Source organism: Camelus ferus, chromosome 7 (genome assembly GCF_009834535.1).
Source record: "Camelus ferus isolate YT-003-E chromosome 7, BCGSAC_Cfer_1.0, whole genome shotgun sequence".
NCBI lineage: Eukaryota > Metazoa > Chordata > Mammalia > Artiodactyla > Camelidae > Camelus > Camelus ferus.
This window is the reverse complement of record NC_045702.1, coordinates 10755501-10775891: the sequence shown is the minus strand read 5'-3', so window position 1 is coordinate 10775891 and position 20391 is coordinate 10755501. Positions and strand designations below refer to the sequence as shown.

The 20391-nt window shown below is 54.6% G+C and overlaps 1 protein-coding gene and 2 long non-coding RNA genes across 5 annotated transcripts in view; 1 reads left to right on the top strand and 2 right to left on the bottom strand.

Moving 5' to 3' along the window:
- Positions 1-20391, top strand: part of PLXNA4 (plexin A4) — a 565211-nt gene that overhangs the window by 533229 nt on the left and 11591 nt on the right. For all 3 annotated transcript variants that reach the window (XM_032483354.1, XM_032483355.1, XM_014561902.2), the window contains 5 exons: positions 8491-8594; positions 9093-9192; positions 10285-10475; positions 11432-11601; positions 15655-15867. In XM_032483354.1, the coding sequence (XP_032339245.1) occupies positions 8491-8594; positions 9093-9192; positions 10285-10475; positions 11432-11601; positions 15655-15867 (778 nt within the window). The remainder of the gene's footprint in view (positions 1-8490; positions 8595-9092; positions 9193-10284; positions 10476-11431; positions 11602-15654; positions 15868-20391) is intronic.
- On the bottom strand, positions 1695-7362 carry LOC116664805. The gene is made up of 4 exons (XR_004321265.1): positions 3929-7362; positions 2432-2557; positions 2148-2263; positions 1695-1828 (listed from the first exon to the last, which is right to left on the bottom strand). It is a non-coding gene; the product is annotated as an uncharacterized LOC116664805 (long non-coding RNA).
- Positions 18524-20391, bottom strand: part of LOC116664806 — a 93054-nt gene continuing 91186 nt past the window's right edge. Inside the window, exon 3 of the long non-coding RNA XR_004321266.1 lies at positions 18524-18707. This is a non-coding gene — a long non-coding RNA (uncharacterized LOC116664806). The remainder of the gene's footprint in view (positions 18708-20391) is intronic.

The window sequence follows — 20391 nt, the reverse complement described above, 5'->3', positions numbered from 1 at the left end:
CTCTTCCTCCCATAGCTGAGGGCATTGGGCAAAGACTGCCTCCCCCTCCTGATGCCCAGCCCCTGGCAAGGCAAGGCATCTGTCCCAGGCCAGCCCAGAAGGCAGCACAGACATTTTAAGCCACCTCTGTAATTGTCTCCAGTAAAGCCACCTCAGCCTCCTCCATCTGCCTTTCATCGTCACTGTGGCGCCTGGCCTGGCCTGGCCCCTCACTCTCAACACTTCTATTCATTGCTCCTCGGACTGAAGCTTTCCCATTCCTCCCCCTCCACCCCTTCCCCAGCTTTTCCAGGCACTGGAAAACCAAGATGGGGAACAGTAGTCATCAGGATTTTCCAGAAAAACTGAACCAGTAGGATTTGTTTATACATAGAAAGATTTATCAGAAGGAATTAGCTCAGGCAGTCATGGAAGACTTAATGAATAATGGACCAGGAGTCTGTCTGGGCTGCCATGGCAGAATACCAGAGACTGGCTGATAAACAACAGAAATTCATTTCTCACAGTTCTGGAGGCTGAGAAGTCCACGATCAAGGTGCAGGCAGATTCAGTGTCTGGCGAGGTCCCACTTCTTGGTTCACAGATGACCCTCTATGTGCTGGGACCACACAGGGTGGAAGGAGGGCAAGAGAGCTCTGGGGTCCTTTTTATAGGGACACGAATCCCATTCATGAGGGCTCCACCCTCATGACCTAATCAGCCTCCAAAGGCCCCACCCCCACCTCTCAGTGCCATCACAGTGGGGGTTAGGATTTCAACATACGAATTGGGGAACATAAACAGTCTCTAGCGTGGAGGCTGGCAAGTCTAAAATCTGCAGGGTAAGCCAGGAGGCTGGAGACCCAGGGAGGAGCCATGTTGCAGTTCAAATCCAAAGGCATCTGCTGCCAAACTTCCTCTTGCTCAGGGGAGGTCAATCTTCTCTTCTACGCAGGCCTTCACCTAATTAGATGAGGCCCACCTACATCATAGGGGGTAATTGGCTTCACTCAAAGTCCACTGATTTAAACAGTAATCTCATCCAGAAAAACCCTTATCCAGAATCATTTTTGGCTACCTCTCTGGGTGCTGTGGCCCATACAAGCTGACACATAAATACTGACCACTGCAGGAACCAAAGTGAAGGACACAAACCTGCCTTACATTATTTCAGTCTGTTGCAGTCTAGGGAAGGAAAGATATCACAGGGCAGGAGTTGGGGACTGTGCCGGGACAGGTGGGCCTCGGGAGCTTTCAAAGCAGGGTGCCGGGGGCTCCTCGCTCTGCTGTACGTGAGGCTGTCCGCGCCAAGTCGATGTCTCTTTCCACCCACCACCAAACTCTTCAACCAACGTATCGTAAGGCACAGGGGGGCCAACGTGACTAGGAGTTCCTCACTTCTTTGTGCAGTAGCAGAAGGCTGAACACTCCTCTTTCTGAGCCAAGGGACTGTCTCTTCCCTTCAGTCCCCAGAGGAAATAATGGATGCCATTGTGTTCCACAGCACAGAAGGAGACTCTGCAGCTCAGAGAGGCACAGTGCTTGGGCCCTGGTCACACAGCAAGACTGTGGAGAGAACACCCATTCTCTTCCCACGCAGGCACCTCCGCAGGCCATGACCTCTAGAGATTCCTCCAGTTTAACTAGACTGCTCCATCAATAGCCCCCAGAACTCCGCCCTCCACCCCCACCCCCAACCCCCGCCCCGTCTTGCTGTTCAGGTCGCACTGAAAGGGTATATTTTTTCAAATAAGTAATTCCTGTATGCAATAAAAAGATACACTATCTTCCAAGTGAAATATAAAGAGTTCACAGCAGCTGTCGCCCCAGTTTGCATTTTCCGCTGCACCTGATGGGAAGGCAGATAAAGATAATGGGATTTTATTTCTTTTTTATTTCACCTCCCTCTCTCCCTGGAAGGTGGGAGTGTAACAAATTGGATTGTGAGTGTGTCTGTCCTTTGTGCTTGGAGCAGGGCACTGGGCTGTGGGGCCAGAGCTGCAAGGGAGGGGTCAGAACCAGCAATTCCCCCCCAGTGCCTTGCATATGAATGCCTGGGTCACCTCTCCTCCTTCCCACTGCCCACCCTCTGCCTCTTTAACTCTTCTTTGACACCGCACACCACATTGCGTTCTGTATTCAAGAATATCCACTAAGCTCTAGCTCACCTCTCTTAAATCGAGTGGCAGAATGCAGCCCGCCTCTTCCTTTAGCTCTCCAGACACCTCCGAATAGCGACAACAAGCCAGTGTACCGCACTTTACAGTTTGCAAAGACCTAGCACCTTAAAAGCAGACAGCACAGTTCTATTTAGGAATTTCTCCTTTAAACACCGCATCTCCTAGTTCAATTATTTTGTATTTTAGAACTTGCTCTCACAATGAAATTATCCCTTTAAAAAAAAATCCTATTTAGATGGTCCTCCCTCCCTCTCCCAAGTCAATTTCCTGACCTTGTTTGCTGTGACACTGATTCTGTCCTGGCTTCTCCCTGCACTTCTCTGCCGCTGATTCCACGCTTGGGAGCGGCTAGGTGCCGAGGGTGTCTGGCTCTCCACCAGGTGTCTCCTTGGGGCTCACTGTGGACAGGTGTGCAGCGGTAGAGTCATATCTCCTCCTCCAGCCCTCTGCTCGGGACCCCGGTTTGAGAAGTAGAGTGGGCCCCACACAGGCTGGCGTGTGCTGCTGGTGGGAACCTGCTCGGAGCCCCGCGGGGAGGAAAGGTGGCCTGGGCTGGGGGTTGGGGGGCAGGCAGCTGGCTGGGCAGTGGGCACCTCGTGGATCAGGAGGGTTGACTCATTCAGTTCTCACAGCCTGGTGGGCACCTCCTTCCTCCCTCACCCCTCCAAGTCAGCCCCTCCTAAAGCTTCCTGGGATGGGTCTGAGAGATGCTGACAGAAAGACTGGACTGGGGAAGTGGGGTGCATGGATGAGGGGCGGTTGTTGAAAAACCTTAAGAGTCCCCGCTTGCGATAACATGAGGAACTTGTGTGAGCGTGTATGTGTGTGCGTGTGTATGCATGCTCACATATGTGTGCCTGTGCACCCACTCCGGAGGCCAGAGCTAGTGAGGGGTCGTGTTCCCCAGGGAGGGTTTGCCTCCTAGTGTGGCACCTGCTGGTGGGTAGGGGACCCTCCAGGAGCCGGGCCCGCAATGTGCTGGGTGCTAGTGTTTCTTCCAGGGTTGGTCTGCAGATGAACTCCCTCCCTCTTCTATGCCCCAGCTTCTCAACTGTTCTCCCAGACACCTTCTCTCAAACTTTGGGGCACACCATGATGCTCCCACCTCCTCTTCCCTGAGAATCTCCAAGCACCATCCAGCCCATCCCGATCTGTAAATCTACACCTCCATCCCCACTGCCGTAGGCCAGGCCCTCCCTTTCTGCCATGGCAAGGGCAGTGGTCTTTGTCAGGGCTCCTCCTCCTCTTCTCATCCACCCAGTCTCGGTGTTCTCAGCCCAACCCCAAATGCCTAAACATGGTATTCCAGACCTTTCTTAACTCAGTTCCCAACTTGTGTGTGTCTCTCCAACCTCTCCCTCCCACTGTCTCCCCCAAGGACTCATCCTCACGGATCCCTAGAAGTGTCACAGAAGTAGCCCCTTGGAACCAGAACCTGCCCTTCCCCCTCCCCCCCCCCCCCCGCCCTCCTTGCCCTCTCTGTCCTCTGGCTCCATCAGCTGGGCCCATGATCCTTTGTTCTCTCGCACACCTTCCACAGAGAGAGCCCTGCAGGGGCCAGGGCTTTTGTTTTGCTAAGTTTCCTTGTTTAGCTGCCTGATGTCCCGCTGGCACAGTGCCTGGCACCACTGTGGGCACTCGGGAAACGGTTTTGAATGAGTGACAGTGGAGCTCTGTGTCTTTCTGGGTCTGGATTTTCAACATGGTGGCTGCAGGCATGCTGAGGTCACTGTCCCACGTTTCCCTGGGGCTGTCACCAAGCTCAGTACCTCAGGTCATTTGGTGTCTTGAAGCATTTTCCAGTCTCTCACTGTGTCGAGGAGGCTGGCATTCACCTGGAGGATGCTGGCCACTGGCCAAGCTGTCACATTGCCCCTTGGCCATTCTAATGGGGTCACCTCAGTGTGTAACAAAGGGTGGACACAAAAGAGAGACATTTTTAGTGCTGTTTTTATAGGCAAGACAGAAGGCGCCTATCTGGTGATGAGAACGCTGAACTTGGGATGAGGAGACCTGGGTTCTGCTGGTTTGCATTACTGGCATTAAAACTAAGCATATGTTGAATATGCAGCATACCCAGAGCACAAAATTAGATGTGCCTGTGCTCGGGGGGGCCTCCTGACCTGAGAGCCGCACACACCGCCAAGGGCACCAGATCCGAAGGTGGCAGGCCTGCCTCGCCCTCAGCTGGTCCAACCTGCTCTTGGGGTTCTTTACTGCTAAGTAGGGATGAGGGTTCATAAAGCCAGCCGTGCAGTGTGGGGGCTGGACTGCTCCTGGGACAGAGAGAAGCTAGTAGCTTTGGCCTTCGACCTTGACCTTTCCCGGTCCCAGGCTGAGCTCCACGGCTCATACCTCTGTCAAGAGAAGTCATGAGTTAACACAAGGGCGCTCCCGAGAGCCCAGCCCGCCCCGCTGTTCTGGTGTTTGTCTTGAGACATCCCATGATGAGTCTGGGGGAAACAGAGGCCCTGGCTGGTCTGGATTGGGGGTCAGGAAAAGAAGGAGAGCAGGTAACATGGACATGAAGTGTGTTCAGGCCACAGGTGAGGTTAAGGGCCCTGGGCAGCGAAGAGCGAGGTTTGGGGATGCGTTTCTGCACCAGCTCCCTTAAACCACTCGGCGCTGGGGCATCCCTGCCCAGATGCTGCATCCACACTTTCCCCTTCTGGGTCAGCTGGGCAGGCTGCCCGTGGCCTTGCCTCTTTCCTGCACGTCCCGGGGATGGTGCTCCCAACACCCGGCTCCCATCTCTCTGGACTTTCATTCATCAGGACTTGTTTGGGGATGGGACATTGAATTTCACTTTTTTACTTTTCTGGTATTTCAAAAAAAAAAAAAAGCACATAGCAATTTTCTTGTAGAAGAAGTAACAAAGATAACAGGCTTGAGAAATCTAAAAACAGGGCTAAGCGTTCTCCTTGACTCCAGTTCACTATCCTCATATTGGAATTTGGAGGAATGTTCTTGACTTCTTGAGATAGTTGCCAAAAAAGTCAACAGTTGCTGCCTCCCTGCTGCCCGCTGGCACCACTTTGGAGGCAGGGCCTGGGCTGAAAGGGCTGTAGGACTGGGACACCAGGAAGCCTCTTACAGTCCCTGAACGTGTTACTGAGTGCTGACCGTCCTGCTGCCCACTGCACATCACCGCTGCCCACGAGGTTCAGCCGGTGGGGTAGGCAGGCGACCACCCCATCAGCACAGTTTGATTTTGTGGAAGGTTAAGTGTTGTGGCCCTCTTGGATTCCTGGAGCTCAAAGTATGAAGTGGAAGGGAGGCAGCTACCTGCCAGCATCACAGTGTGGCCACAGCCCAGGTTCCAGTCCAGCCATCACTGTCCCTCCCTGATGCTCCCGGCCCTTGGGTGACTCACGGACATGGTGGGTGCTGTGCCACGGAGCTCTGAGTTGTGCCCACATCTGCCTTCCCTGCCAAGAACTCCCGGAACGCAGGGACTCCTCTGATGTATCTTTGTATCCGAGTGCCAAGTCCAGTGCTCTGCCCAAAGGAGGAGCCCGCTCAGGGGCCACGGAAGAGAACTCAGTTGGTGAGGAGAGTGCACAGTGACCTGTGGATGGCGACCTCCATATCTGTCTTCCCAGCCTGTTTCTTTAATTTCCCAGCTTTCAAATTGGAAGAATGAGTGATAACTTCAGAGAGCTGGCAGTGGACATGCCGAGTTGTGCCTCTGGAGTTCAGACCTTCCTTTGTCCCAGGTTCTGACACAGTGGCTCACAGCTCACCTCTCACTGCCGCTTGCGGCCTGCCCACCGCGGAGCACCAGCACACAGGCAGAAAGTCCTTACACTGCTTGGAAAATAAGCCACCATTCCTCACTCACCCTTCTCCTTCCTTCATTCATTCACTCATTCACTTATGTATCATTCATTTAATAAATATGCGTCGAAGTACTTGCTGCATCCCGGGTGCTGGGCTGGCCCTGTTGGTGGACATCTAGCAGCAGCATTTTTATACTCCCAAGGACAAGCCAGCATTCCTTGACTGCCCTGGGGGAAGCATGGCCACACTCTGCCCTACTTTTTTCTGTCCAGGGCAGAGAGGCAGACTGACTTTCATTTGCTTACATAACTACTGGACATGATTCTGAGCCAGGGCTGCTGAGTCTGGCTGCACAGGCTGCGCACTGCACAACTTCAGGGCAGTTGTGTAACCAGGAATTCCTATATCTGGCTCCAGAATGAGTCACCAGGTGTAACGACAGGTGGTTCAGGCCACCAGGCTGTGTGGCTTGTTAGATTCCTCCTGAGAGGTGCTACAATGCCATCAGCAAGGGTGCCAGGGCGGCTGCTAAACCAGAAAGCTGGCCTTCAGCTGGTACCTCCTCCATCTAATCCTAACCAGCCCCATGCACCCTTCACTGAAGGCGACTCCCTTCTCCCTTGGGCCTGGCCAGTAGGCTTGGTGTCCAGAGCCCGTTCCCTGCTTCTCCTCTGGCTCCCATCGGGGCATGCAGAGCACAGGACTGCCTTCTGTGCCCCCAAGCTGTCTCTACTGTACCCCCCAACAGCCATGGCCCTGGCACCATTCGCCAGGCCAGCAGGGGAGAGCCAAGAGGCTTTATCTTTCAGGACCCGCTGTGGGACGGGGACAAGGCACGTGGCTGCTGTGGCGCCATCCCAGGCTGGTCTTCACCAGCGTCTGCTGCACTGCATACCCAGTGCCTGACCAGCGGGGAGATATTCCGCTTATTTTGCACCAGCCACGTCAAAAACAGACATTCGTAGGTGCCTACATAAAATCGAAAACAAAAAAAAAACCCACAACAAACAGAACACTGCTGACCAGGTGCCCCAGGAGAGCATCTCACCTGTCGTCTACCTCCCTACCTGCCCCAAGGCCTGACCTCCAGGATCATTTCCAGCCGGGCCATCAACAGCACTAAGTGACGGGTGGTCCCCAGAGACCTCTCAAGGCCCCTCCGCTGCAGCGAACACGCGCGTCCTTATGTTTTCATTCCTGGGACAGCCCGATGCTACCAGAAGCACTAGCCCAGGCAGCAGACAAGCCCCGGAGCTGGGGGCAGAGACGTGGATGTTAGCCACCCCCCTGAGGGCAGGTGGCTTCCTTTCTGGGCCTGATTTTCACCTGTAGTAGTGGCCATGCCCAGTGCACAGGGCAGGGAGGAATCAGTCGTGGGCCCCCAGCTCAGCTTTGACACGAGGATGAGCAGGGGGAAGGAATCCGAAATACGTGTCTGTGGGCCAGAGGGAAACTCCCAGGCGAAGTCAGGCAAGGACTGCGGGTAACTGCTCCCAGCACCCAGCCACGCTCTGCAGAAGCCCGGTGCTCTTGCCCATCTCAGAAGTTTCAGCATCTGTAATACGTTGACTGAGGTCGTGGCTGCCTGGAAGCCAGATTCCTGGCTTCCTGACAGGAACGCATGTTGCGTTTGAATTTGAAACGCCGGTTTTCCTTTCGCGTGTGTGCGTGTGTGGATGTGGCTGTGCCCGGGCACGAGAGCTGGAGTGTGTCTGGCGTGCACCTGGGTCTCCACTTGCAAACATTTCAAGGCAGAAATGTGCGTGTCTCCATCTCCGTGTGATTTGTACAATGTGTGACGATGAGGATTTGGTGGATGAGAAACAGCCCGGTTTCCCCATGTGGGAACCATCAGCGAGCCTGCGTATTGTAGGTGTCTGGGCCCAAGGGGAGAACGTGGGGTGTAAGCGTATACCTGCGGCATCAGGTAATTAGGTGTTGGATAGATCAGCAAGATGCTGTTATCCACATCAGCTTTGCGTGGACAGGGCTGTTCTGGGGCATGAGGTTTTGCTGGTCTCTCCACACACTTTTACTCAGTCTCTCTGCCAAGGGTGGCCCACCTGCCAATTTCAGGTGCAAGACACACCCCTGGAACAGGGATAGGGTGCACAGTGACTGAATCTGCAGCCTTGGTCTCATGAACTCCACGCCCTTATGATCAAGCAGAGGAGACACAGACCAGCTCCCAGGCATGGCAGTGATGACGCCACCTTGTATTTGCTTAGCGCTTTCTTAAGTGCCTTGTTCATTCAGCTAATTAGCACTGACTGCTTTCTATGTGGCCACTCACCGGAAACAGGTGGGCAGGCTAGGACAGGCGATGTGACTCCCACTTCTGTCACACAGTTTGTTGCGATGAGAACCAGAACTGAACTTCAGGGCCCCCCTTGTGCTGAGAGCTTCCCCCACCTCCTCTGGGAGTGTCTGCTAGCACCTGTATGTGGATGCACCCCTGAGATGGGGCCGTGTAGGTGCCTGTGCAGGGGGCCTCAGGATCCCCATGGGATGGGCCAAGGGCTTCTCTGAGATGCAACTGCTGTCCCTGCAGAGTGGCGACAAGGCAGTGGGGCGAGGATGATCCTGCAGGATGAAGACATCACCACCAAGATTGAGAACGACTGGAAGAGACTGAACACCCTGGCCCATTACCAGGTGAGGTGACCGTGAAAGGGGGAGGGACTCGCTCCCTGGGCCCCTGGGGGTCTCGGTCCTTGAATAACAGGGTTGCCCTGAGGCTGTGACCGAGCCCTGAATCTGCTTCTTCACCAGCACTTTGAGTTCCCTTAGTGACCCAGGGAAAACTGACCTCTGTGGAGACAGGATGTGTGCCTCCTGCAGGGCAGAGGCAGAGACCCTAAGGAGAAGCCCTTTTTTGAATGATCCCTGGAGTTTAAGTGTGGGTGCCCTCCCAGGGAGGCACAAGGACAGAGGATACTCCTGAACTCTTGGCAGGGTCGCTCCAAGCCTGAGCCCCAACACAGACCAATTCCACATTCAGAGCTGTCTTGTTTCATCAAAGGAAAGCCGACAGCCCCCCAGGTCCCCTGGCTCTCTGTTGAGGCACTGATTGCCCCCGAGGACCACACTGTCCTCATTTCCTGGGGTGGCAGAGTCTCTTTGCCCAGGCCCTTACTTGCCTTTACCCCGTAGGTGCCAGATGGCTCTGTGGTGGCTTTAGTGTCCAAGCAGGTGACCGCCTACAACGCAGTGAACAACTCCACAGTCTCCAGGACCTCAGCCAGTAAATACGGTGAGTTTGTTGAATTGTCCTGGGGAGGAGAGGATGCCCTGAGCAGCTGTTGTCACGATGGCCCCGCTGCTGCAAGGCAGTGGACGCCTGGGATGGGGAGTGGGGAGGGGCGGGGGGAGTCAAGCAGCCTGGCCATCGGAGAGGAACGCTGGACCTGAGAGGAGGCTCCTGGTTCCGCACAGGGGCTCTGATGCAGGAAACGAGAAGAAAGTCTAACCTTCATGAGCGCTCTACAGTCTATAAGATGCTTTCACATTTGTGATGCTCATTATTGAAACATCAGGTTCATAATAATCAGTGAATTAAATAATTATTATTTCCCCCCATTATGCAGATTAGCAAATTATAACTTAGACGCACAGAGGCTAAATGACGTGTAAAGGTCGCCCATTACGAAGCAGTTGAGGGAAGGTTCAGACCCAGGTCTCTTCTCCTCGGGGTGGGGGAAAGGGTGATGGATGTTGGAAGCCCAGCGTGCTTTCTTACCAGCACAACAGGGATTGAAGAAACTACCAGCTTCGTGGGGTCGTTCTGGACAATAAATAGAAGACGGCATGGAACGGTGCCCGCACACAGTGGGACCTCCCTCTGCTTTTTCTGATCTACACTCATTCGTCTCAACACACCTCACTTTTCAGCAAATAAGTGGCCCAGGAGAGGTGGGGAGGATGAAGGAACGCAGGTGACAAGGCCATTGCTCAGCCGGGTCCACCGTCATTAGGGGAGACAGGCTCCCTGCTCTTTTGTTTGTACTTAATTGGCTACACAGAACACATCCCGAGAGCTCTTACAAGGCAGAGTGTAAAGAAGGACGAGCTTATATTTCTACGAACTGAGTAAGGGCTGGAGAGATGCAGGTACAGGAGGGACGGGAATCCGAGTGGGTGAAGTAGCCACAGAGAGTTTCCTGGAGGTGGTGGGAAGGGCATCCCCGTTCCAGGAATGGACTGAACTGAGGCGGCAAGGTGACAGCGCCTGCAAATGCAGGAAGGAACGGGCAGTAGCTGGTCTGGCTGGAGCCAGGGATGTGTGTATAAGTAGTGAGCTGGAAGGCTGGGTGGCCTCACCCACATGGGGTCATTGCGTTGGCAGAAAACATGATCCGGTACACGGGCAGTCCCGACAGCCTCCGCTCACGCACACCCATGATCACCCCCGACCTGGAGAGCGGAGTCAAGATGTGGCACCTGGTGAAGAACCACGAGCATGGGGACCAGAAGGAGGGAGACCGGGGGAGCAAGATGGTGTCTGAAATCTACCTGACCCGACTGCTGGCCACTAAGGTACGGGACTTCAGACAGGGGCAGGCACATGTGGGTCTGGGGGTGGGACTTCATCACCTCACAGAAATGCCAGAACGGGCAAATACCTAGCACCTGTGCTAGTGTCCCCGACATCCACTCACACAAGCACTGCTGATCAGCCACACCTCTCTCCCAGCACAGAACCTCAGAATCCTTCTCAACCCAGTGCTTCCACAGACCCCACCCAGACGTCAGTGCTGGCGTCCAGTTGGAGGCTGGATCCCATCCCTGCCGATGCCCTTGCTCAGATAGGGACCCACGCCACATCTGTCCGTGTCCTTCTGCCATGCCTGATGGAAGGATGACTGTCTCTCCACAGTCGGCACAATCTCTAGTGTCGTATAGAATCTCTAGTGATGGAAATCGGGGCTCTGGGTGACTTTCCAGACACCGCTTCTCAGCCTGGGTCTGGGGACATCTTGTGCCTGCAGTTAGTCCCTCCCTCCTGAGGCTGGCCTGGGCTCTGCTCTCCGCCCAGCCCGGGGAGCAAGTGTTCATCAGCCGGTGGCGCGAGTGATGCCTCCACAGAACCAGCAGGTTGTGTTTGTCTGCGCTGACCGAGGGAGTTGTCCATTAGCATTTGTGAAAAGTGCTAAAGTAACACCGCCAAAGGGCGTTAAACCAAAGCGTGGTGTTGGCAGCGGCAGGCTTCCTTCCTCAGGCCCAGTCATCAGTGTTACATCTGTTCTCCACGTGCAGAGGGAACGTAAAGCTGTCAGAGACAGAGGCCAGCGGGCAGGGCGAGGGGGCAGATTTAACTCACGCACTTACCCGATTGCACGCAGGCAGGCCTGCTGGGGGCTCTGCACCGCCCTCCCCTCCCCAGTCTGGGAGGCCGATCTTCAAACCATCCTCGGAGCTCACGGGGTGGGCCGGGAGGGCAGGCTGGGCAGGCGGGCCGGCGCCCGGGGTCTGAGCCTGCGCCTCCCGCCCAGGGCACGCTGCAGAAGTTCGTGGACGACCTCTTCGAGACCATCTTCAGCACGGCGCACCGCGGCTCTGCCCTGCCACTGGCCATCAAGTACATGTTCGACTTCCTGGACGAGCAGGCGGACAAGCACGGCATCCACGACCCGCACGTCCGCCACACCTGGAAGAGCAACTGGTGAGCGAGCGGCGAGCAGAGGGTGCGCGTGGACAGGCCGGCCCAGGGCCCGGGGGCTCGGGCAGGGCTCAGGCCTTAGAGGGAGGGAGGGGGCCGGGGTCCACCTTCGCGGCGGGGGCTGTGTGCAGGGTCTCTGGGCTACCGCCTTCTGTGCTCACTTCCGCCCCCGCTCCCTCTAGTCAAATCATCCTTCTTTCCTCTCAGTCCCTTAACAAACATTAACCAACGAAATGAGCAAAAACTAACGTGCCGAAGTGGCAGCCAGGTCCCTCTCACGTCCAGGTACCTCCCCTGTGCCTGACACGGTGCTAGACTCTGCGGCTACAAAGACTATTGGGCATGGCTTCTGCCCTCCACAGGCTGACAGTCCCGGGTAAGAGATGGGAGGGCAGCTGTTTGGACACGAGTCACATGGGATGCTAGAGGATGTGTGTGTCCGGATGGGTTGTAGCAGGCAGCATCTCACAGCCACTCTTAAGTGGAGTTTTGAAGCCCACCTAGGACTCGTTAGGTGAACAAGGAGAGTTTCTGTTCTACTCAAGAAGTGATGGGCTTCTTTCCACAAACTCCCTCTGGGGAAGGGACCCTCCCGTAACTACTTGAGACAAAGGGATTCTCCAAGTCCTAACTGACACTCTAGGTGCCTCACCAGGGTCTTCCTCTCTCCTTCGGCAGACAGCATCCTTTCCCCTCGTCTGTGTGTAACGGGTGTTGCGGTCTGAGACTACAAGGTCAGACATCAGTATTCAGCTCTCGTGACGGAAACTTACTCAAAGCCAAGACGCAGTAAATACTGATGAAGATGTGGGGCCCAGATGGACTCTGCTGGAGAGTTCTACCCCAGGCACAGCTGCCCCAGATTTAATCCCTTCAGCTCCAGAGTAGCCTCCCTGTCGCTTTTACGCGGTCCTTGTCCCCGCTTCTCCTCCAGAGCATTCTTCCCAGGCAGCACGAGCCTGCTGCCCAGAGCCTGCCAACCAGGAATGACGCAGCACCAGGGCTCAGCCAGGCGCCCTGCCGACCAGCCCTGAGTCCCAAACCAAAATACAGACTGAGGCAGAAGTCAGCCTGTGGCACTGGAACGTTATTTAATGTAGGGTGCTCTGGCTTCTCCTCTCTTTCAGCTGGAGAATAGTGCCATCTCTACTAAAATTGGAAAATCGGGCAGGAACAGAGCTTTGGACCATAGAATTAAAGAGTAGGGTTTCCTCCCTGTTTAATGCTGGGCAGGAGAAGATTTGCATGGTGGAGTTCTTGCACCCTTTCTGAACCAAGACCCTTAGACTCTGGATTCCCCCATGGAGCACAGCAACACTAAGTGAAGCCTGTTCCCTCCTCCGAAAAGCCTGCCAGGTCCGGTCTCTCGCAGTGCCCACCTCTAGGTGAGGTTGAATTTAATTCTGCCCATCTTTTTAGCTTGACTCTACAGAGCTGTTCCAAGGGCATGTCCCTGACCTCTCCAATCTGCTTCTCTCTGCCAGTGAGTCATCTCACTTACCACCCCAGTTGAATGTCAGCAGCCTTCAGAATACAAGGAATGCCCTGCCCAGACCTTATCCTGGTCCCAGCGACGGAGAGCTGCTATTTCCAAAACACGCCTCCGTGCCCTTGTAGCCCTTTACAAGTACATCACCTGCAACGGTATCTAAACCACTTGTTTTCAGCCCTTCCCTTCTGCGGGGGTCAGGCCACCTCCAATGATGCCCTAGTGTCCTTCTTTTCCACCAGCTCTTCCAAATGTCAGATGTTATCGTAAAGGACTCCAGCCCCAGTGAAGGAAAGCCAGGCCGTAGACAGCGGTACTAGCTCGGGTTTTCCCACCAAAGGACACACTTCCCCTGCCCCTGATCTTGCCCCCTGGGCAAGATGCAGTTACAATGTCATGAGGGCTGCATCTTGACTTGCAGTTTATTGTCCCTGATTGAAAGGAGATTCTTTCTTTATTCTGGTCCAAGTTGTAACTCTCCCTCCCCCTACCCTCTTCCTCCACATTCCCCTGCCTTTTCTCTTTTAAATAAACCCCCTGTTCATTTAGCCTGAGTGGCTGCAATCAACCAGAGATTAGTGCCACCACTAATGTTAATAATATGCTAATATTTCATTAGGCAGGAGCGGCTGTGGTTTCCCTGTTTGATTTGCCTGTCAGCACAACAGGCTGAAGGAAGGGGAGTGTCGGGGAGAAACAGCCATGCAGCAACTATCGGCCTCCCAAGTCTCCTTCTGGGTGGGACTTCCGGAAACTGGAAGATGCGGACCGGAGGCTTCATTAGATGGGCAGCCGGGAGTCCTTCATCCTGGGCTCTGAGCCCAGCTGTCATGGTCTCCCCTGGGCAGCTGCAGGAACCCTGACTTCCCCTGAGTGTCATGACTCTCTGTTCCATCCCTTTATTTTTGCTTCTGCGTTTCCCAGGATAAAACAAGTGCCACTCAGCATTGTCAGACCTTGATGCTGCCTGCGCGGCACACTTTGTAGGAACTTAATGAATACCTGTTGATTGATTGGCAGCCTTGAATATGAGGTCTTACTGTATTTTAGCATTTGTTGTACATACACGCTGGCTGCTGGGAGAGACAACAAATATAGAAATCTTACTCAGTTTGGATTGAAATAATGTAATTCAAAGAGTTTAAGTTCTAAAAGGCATGTCAAATGTGTTCGAACATTATAACCATTACCAACAGTGGGAACAGCAAGCAAAACAACAATAAAACATCAGGGCAAATGGCAGGAGGCGAGGAGGTGGGGGCGGAGGGAGGGAAATAAGCGATCCCTTGCTGGGTGCCACCCACTTCCCGACCTGCGTCCCCGCGGGCTGGGTGGAAGCCACAGAATCAGAGAGGCTGCAGGGCACAGCCAAAAGGGGCAGGTGGGCAGGTTTCACCCGATGCCCCAGGACCCTTTCTAGCAGCAGATGGGTGACTCACGGTTACCAGGATACACTGCACGTTTCGTCCCCTCCTTGTCTTTGTTTAGCTGATTCCCCATGGGCAGTACTTTCCTCCCCTCTTCCTCCAGGCCCCTTCCGGCTAGGGAACTCCTCGGTCATTGGAAGCCGCACTAACATTCTGATGAAAGAGCGCATGTTTTCTTGACACTTCCGTCACCCCATCTCTGTCTTGGCTATTGTTTATATTATATTATTCGGCCACATTTCTAGGCACTCTGTCTAACTTTGTAACTCAGACCACCAGGTGTCATCCCCTCCATGAAGACTTTCCGGACACTCCTGTCTGGGGAGACTTGATTCCACCTCCCTGTGTCCCACACCGGACCCCGCACATCCTTCAGCCCCAGCGCCCATAGTCCTCGGAGCATGTACTCGGTTGTGTGTCTGTCTGGTGTGCCCGCGAGCCCACCAGAATGCAGGCGTCCTGAGGGCAGAGGATGGGTACCCCCAGCTGCTAGCATAGCTCCTGGTATACAGTAGGTGCTACCTGGAAGACAGGGAGGGAAAGGAGGGAACACAATGGGGCAGGTGAGAGCCAGGAGTGTGGGTCTGTCAGCCTGCCCACTTGGAGGTGAGAATCAGTCAGTGCCACCTGAACTGTTCGGCCCCAGACCCTCACCACGCAGGAACAAGCTGATGTGACCAGGCAGGGACGAAGGGCGGGACTTCTTCCACGTTGCACAGTGGAGGGCAGAGAATCAGATACAAAGCCTAGGTTCCAGGCTATTCTTTAAGGTTTGCCGACTGGCTATGCCTTGTATCTGGCATAGGGGACAGACAGTGGAACAGAGAGTGAGAAACTCCACTTTCTAGTACCCGTCATGGGTGCCTGGGACCCCAAAGCTTTGTGCTCTCGGGGCAGACTGTGAGTCCTGCGGTCCAGGCTGGGCATCGAGCCCGCTCCAGTGCCCGTCAGCGTTGTATCTCAGAATGGATTGTTCAGCCTTGCCAGTTTCAGTTCCCCGGGAGGTGAACTGATGCATAGAGAAGGCCCGTAAGAACCCTGGGTTCCCAGCCTTTTCTCTTTCTCCAGAGAACTCTCCGGGCCAACGTACAGCACCCCCACCCCATCTCCCTTGACCATCTGCCTCTTTCCCCCACACAGCCTGCCCCTGAGGTTTTGGGTCAACATGATCAAGAACCCCCAGTTCGTGTTCGACATCCACAAGAACAGCATCACCGACGCCTGCCTCTCCGTGGTGGCCCAGACCTTCATGGACTCTTGCTCCACGTCGGAGCACCGGCTGGGCAAGGACTCCCCGTCCAACAAGCTGCTCTACGCCAAGGACATCCCCAGCTACAAGAACTGGGTGGAGAGGTGAGTGCGGGGCCGGGCCCCTTGCCGCAGCAGGCAGCTTCCCTGTGGGTTTGCAGTGGTCCCCTTCCCCCCTAGATTTGTGCAGACCAGTCCTGCACAAAGCCCGATGCTGCAGTTGCGACAACCCCGCGAGCCCAGTCCCGTCAGCTGGAACAAGAATGGGACGGGGCTAGAAGTCGCCACTGCGCTCTGCTCCCCAGCATGGAGAGCCCAGATCTGAGTGACTAAAATACTTTCTAGGCCCAGGAAGGACATAGAGTTCCCTGCTCTAAACCCCACCAAAATAAGAGAGAAAAAAGAAACGAAAAGAAGAAAAAGACTTCAAGGGACTGAATAACATCTTGCCGCAGAAAGGCTGGAGGCCTGTCCCCGTCTGCCCCGTCCATCTGGCAGTTCTCCCCGTGTCCTGTGGGGATGTCACTGTCACTCTGAACAGCTTCTCAGTGTCCCAGTCCCCTGACTGTCACACCGTGAGCTCTGGATTCCCTGGGCCTTACAGCACTTTCTCGGCCAGCGTGGCCCTGATCTGATCACAGGCTCACGCAGTGTGCCTGTGACTGGAGGGCCCCCTGTGCGCTGTGGTGCTGGGTCCGTCTTGGTACAAAGCTGACTCATGGTAAAGAACATGGCTTGTCTGGGCCACGTCGTCCCCATATGCCACACACCTGAGCTTGACAACCCACTGAAGCTTTATTTACTTACTCATCACAGGAGCTCTGGAATATAAGAGAACAGGATTTATAATCTCATTTTGTGCCCATGAAGGTGAAGAAACATACATAAAGAATGGCTGAGTAATCGGCCCAAGACGACTTAAGTGTCCAAGAGGAAAGTAGATCCCCATTTCAGCTGACCCCCTATTCTCTTTTCTACTATTTCTGATACTTTTAGACAGGGCCTCTGCCAACCATATGGTGTCTCTGTGAATTAAGGAAGGTGCCCCTTCCTACCAGGGGATGTCGCCCCACGCCAGGGTACATGCTTTGTTGAGTGACAGGCTGGTTGCCAGCCCCAGCTCACTTTCTCGACCAAGCACCTTTGTGCAGTGAACAACCTGCACAACTCTACATGGCAGTCCTGATTTTAGAGCCCTTTTCTCTTTTTTTTCCAAGTAGCTTAAAGATAGGAAAACTGGATGGAAGGTCAGATTTGGTTCCTTTTTGAAAAGTAAAAGAGATCAGAAATTGTTCTTGACTCGGTGACTTAGACGAAATGAGCATTATCATTTTGCCCATGGCAGACAGACAGTCTCCGTCTCTATACTGGAAAATTGCCCTCCCTTGCACAGTGGGAATAACTGAGAGGGGGTGGGATCCTGGCCATCTCAGGAACATAGTTTTGCTGAAAGAGTTGCATTTGGATTTTCCCTCTCCCTCTGTTCTCTGGTATCTCCCCACCCCTTCCTGCTGGTCCATGTGGTGGGCATCCAGTCTTGGCTGTCAGAGACATAGAGAGCTGACTCTTTTGTCCTTGCATCTGATTATGTCTGAGTCACCAAAGAGGCTCTTACCTCCCTCTGCATAGACAGTGGCTCATTCTTCTGACTACGGAGCTGCCGGGAGCAAGATCTCCTGTGTGGTCAGGTGGCTCTTCAGCAGAGAGAGAGAAGGCAGAGGCAGCACTGGGCTGCTGGGTATCCTTGCACCGGTGCACCGCGATGGGACCTCAGGCAGGGAAGGAGAGAGCAGGGTTGTGCAGGGCCGGGAGCATTTGTGAAACATCTGTGTAGAGGACACTTCCACCAGAACAGCCCGGTTAGTCAGAGGTGAAAATAATGCATGTGCCGAACTAACGGCCCCCCTTTCACTTGGTGTGAAATGAGATTTGTGCCACACAGCTGCTGCAGGTCACGAGTAACCCCAGTGCATTTGGTTATTTTTAGGAATGCCTTGATGGTTTCCATTTCTTATCCCGCCAGTTTCTTAGCAACCGGTGGCACTCTCAGGAAAGTCATCTTTCACTTGCTTGAGGTCCCAGATCCTTTCTCCTCTCCTTCTGGGACGAGGGTACAAAGACCGAGGGGCTGGGAAGTAGCAGCGACAGGTCTGGAGATGGAGCCTAGAGTGCGTCTCAACTCGGTGATGAATGGATCAATTCCACTCTCCCTCTCCAGGGAGGCTGGCCTCCGAGCTTGTCTGGCTGCCGGGAAGAGAAGTCCAGCAGCACGGGGCTTGCTCAGGATGCACAGCAAGCCTGATCTCCCACCTCCGCCTGCCAAGGGCGTGGGCAGCCTCCAGTTCAGAAGAATGAGCAGCCCAAATTGCTCTGTCATACCTACGCTGGCTTGTATCTCTGGAAGTTCTTCATCTACCCATCCTCCCCGGCCCCTTCCATTCTCCCAGCCACCCTCCTGCCCCTCCTCCCTCCCATCCTTCTGCTCATCTCATCCGTCCTTCCATCCCGTTCCTGCCTCCAAGCACCTTGCAGTGCTAGTGGTTGGTGGCCCCACCGCAGACTCCCAGTCTTTGCTGCTTCCCTCTAAGTATTAGGGGTTTTGCTCACGGCCACATCTAGAGAAAGGGAGAGCACTGACTTGGTTCCTCAGGAGCAACCGATTGCTACCCTCATCTTACAGAGCAGAATTCAAAAGCGTTGTCATCAAACTGCTGTGTCACAGTTGACACTCATTTCTATTCCATTACCAAGAGCAGTGACCTTTTCCTGTAACGTAGTGATTGCCTCTGATTTTAAATTGGAATCAGCCTCGTGGCAGCATCAGCCTCACTCGCAGTCGCGGGCTTTCCACGGAGCGGGGAACAGAGGGCAGCTGCAGCTGGGCCCCCGGGCATTGGACTGGGGCGTGTCACATGTTCACATGCCGTCTGTCACATATGTCACCCCTGAAAAAGGTTAAGATTTTTAAATATCTTAAAATGCCTCCTAAGGAAGCTATCCATTCAAAATATAAAACTGTGGCCGTTCACCCTAGGAGCAGTCTGGAGATGAAGGATGGACATTTCATGGACTTCATCATTAAGCCACGAGTCAAACATTTATGGTGTCCACCATGGGTGTACTGGACACGGGGATATATTAGACTTGATCCTTCCCCTGTGGCTCTTGTGGTCCAGGAGGGCACACAGACAGGCCCTCAGCAAGCCCCCAAGCTGTACTAGTGGGGAGCGCAGGGAGTGAGGGCCTGATTCTGCTGGGCCTGGAGAGGCCAGTGAAGGATGCACAGAGTAAAAGACTTTTGTGCAGGGCCTTAAAGGGCAGGTGTCTGTACATCAAAGCATCAGGCTCTAAATGCATTTCACGTCTACACCGTTGTCCTTGAGGGGTTTGAAGGGATAGGGATACCTGGCTCTTCTCTAGAGTTCAGGGCTCTGGAGACCACCTTCTCAACCACTAGCGGTCCTACAGGGAGAGATAGGATGCCCACTGTCACACACGGGGCCCATCCCATAGAAACCCACGAATGGAAAGCACTGCAGACTGGTCAACAGCAGAGAATCCGGCTCTCTGGGGCCCCGCCCTTTACAGCAGCTCCTGGGGACCAATGTCAGGACCACAGTGGTGCTGGCTTCCTACCTGGTATGAGCAGAGACAGCAAAGAAAGCTGGGTAAGGCCAGTGGTGGGACCCAGACCTCCCCCATGGGCCAGGCCTTGGCCAGCTTGTGGGGCAGGGGGGGTTCAGTCCCTTCTGAAGAAGACATCTGCAGGAAGAAATCCCACGGGAGCAAGTTCAAGTACAGGAGCCCAGGCTGACCATTCCCTTCCTTGCTGCCCACCAGCTGCTAAGAACACTTGTCTGAACTTCATTAATGGGGCCTCACTGCGTTCTTCACAATCAATAAGGCTTTTCGGTGGCAGAGCCCAGTGCAGAGCTTCAGCACAGCCGGTGCTCGGGGGGAAGCTGTTGTGCACCTAGCACAGGGGGGCCGGAGCAGGGCCACTGTCAGGCTCAGGGCTGCTGGGCAGAGCCCTGGAGAGGAGGGGGAGAGGTTGAGGCAAAGGTAGCAAAGATCTGCAGGGAGGCTGGGCCCACTTAGCCCCGGGCAGGCCTGGGGACAAGGATCCGAGACCCACACTCATCTAAGACGTCAAGCTATCCAAGGCCATTTAGCCCAGCCATTTAGAACGTGCTGAAGATGAGGACACGTGATTGATCCATGCATGGGCTTGTGGGTGCACAGACGTGCACCGGTCTCGTCCAGCGCCCTCTGCACACAGGCAGCAGAGGAGGGACGGCCTCCCAGTGCAGACCTGCCCTCCCCGTGAGAGGGAATAACACACAGCATGTCCAGGAGGGTCGCCTCCGTCCCTTCCAGTGAGAAGTCAGGGCCCTGCCCTCCCCGACTCCACTCTCAGCCCCACCCCGACGCCTCTCCTTCGCCTTCTCACACACAGACACACTCTCTAAATATTCTCTTGGGAGAAATGGACTGGGCATTTAGTGCACTACAAGGCGGGCCACAGCAAAGGGACAGAGTGCTGGGTGTCTGCTGTGTGCAAGATGGTGGTCCCTAACGTGGGCTCTCAGGCCCTTCAGGGACCACAGAGGTCGCAGTAGGAGCCCTGAT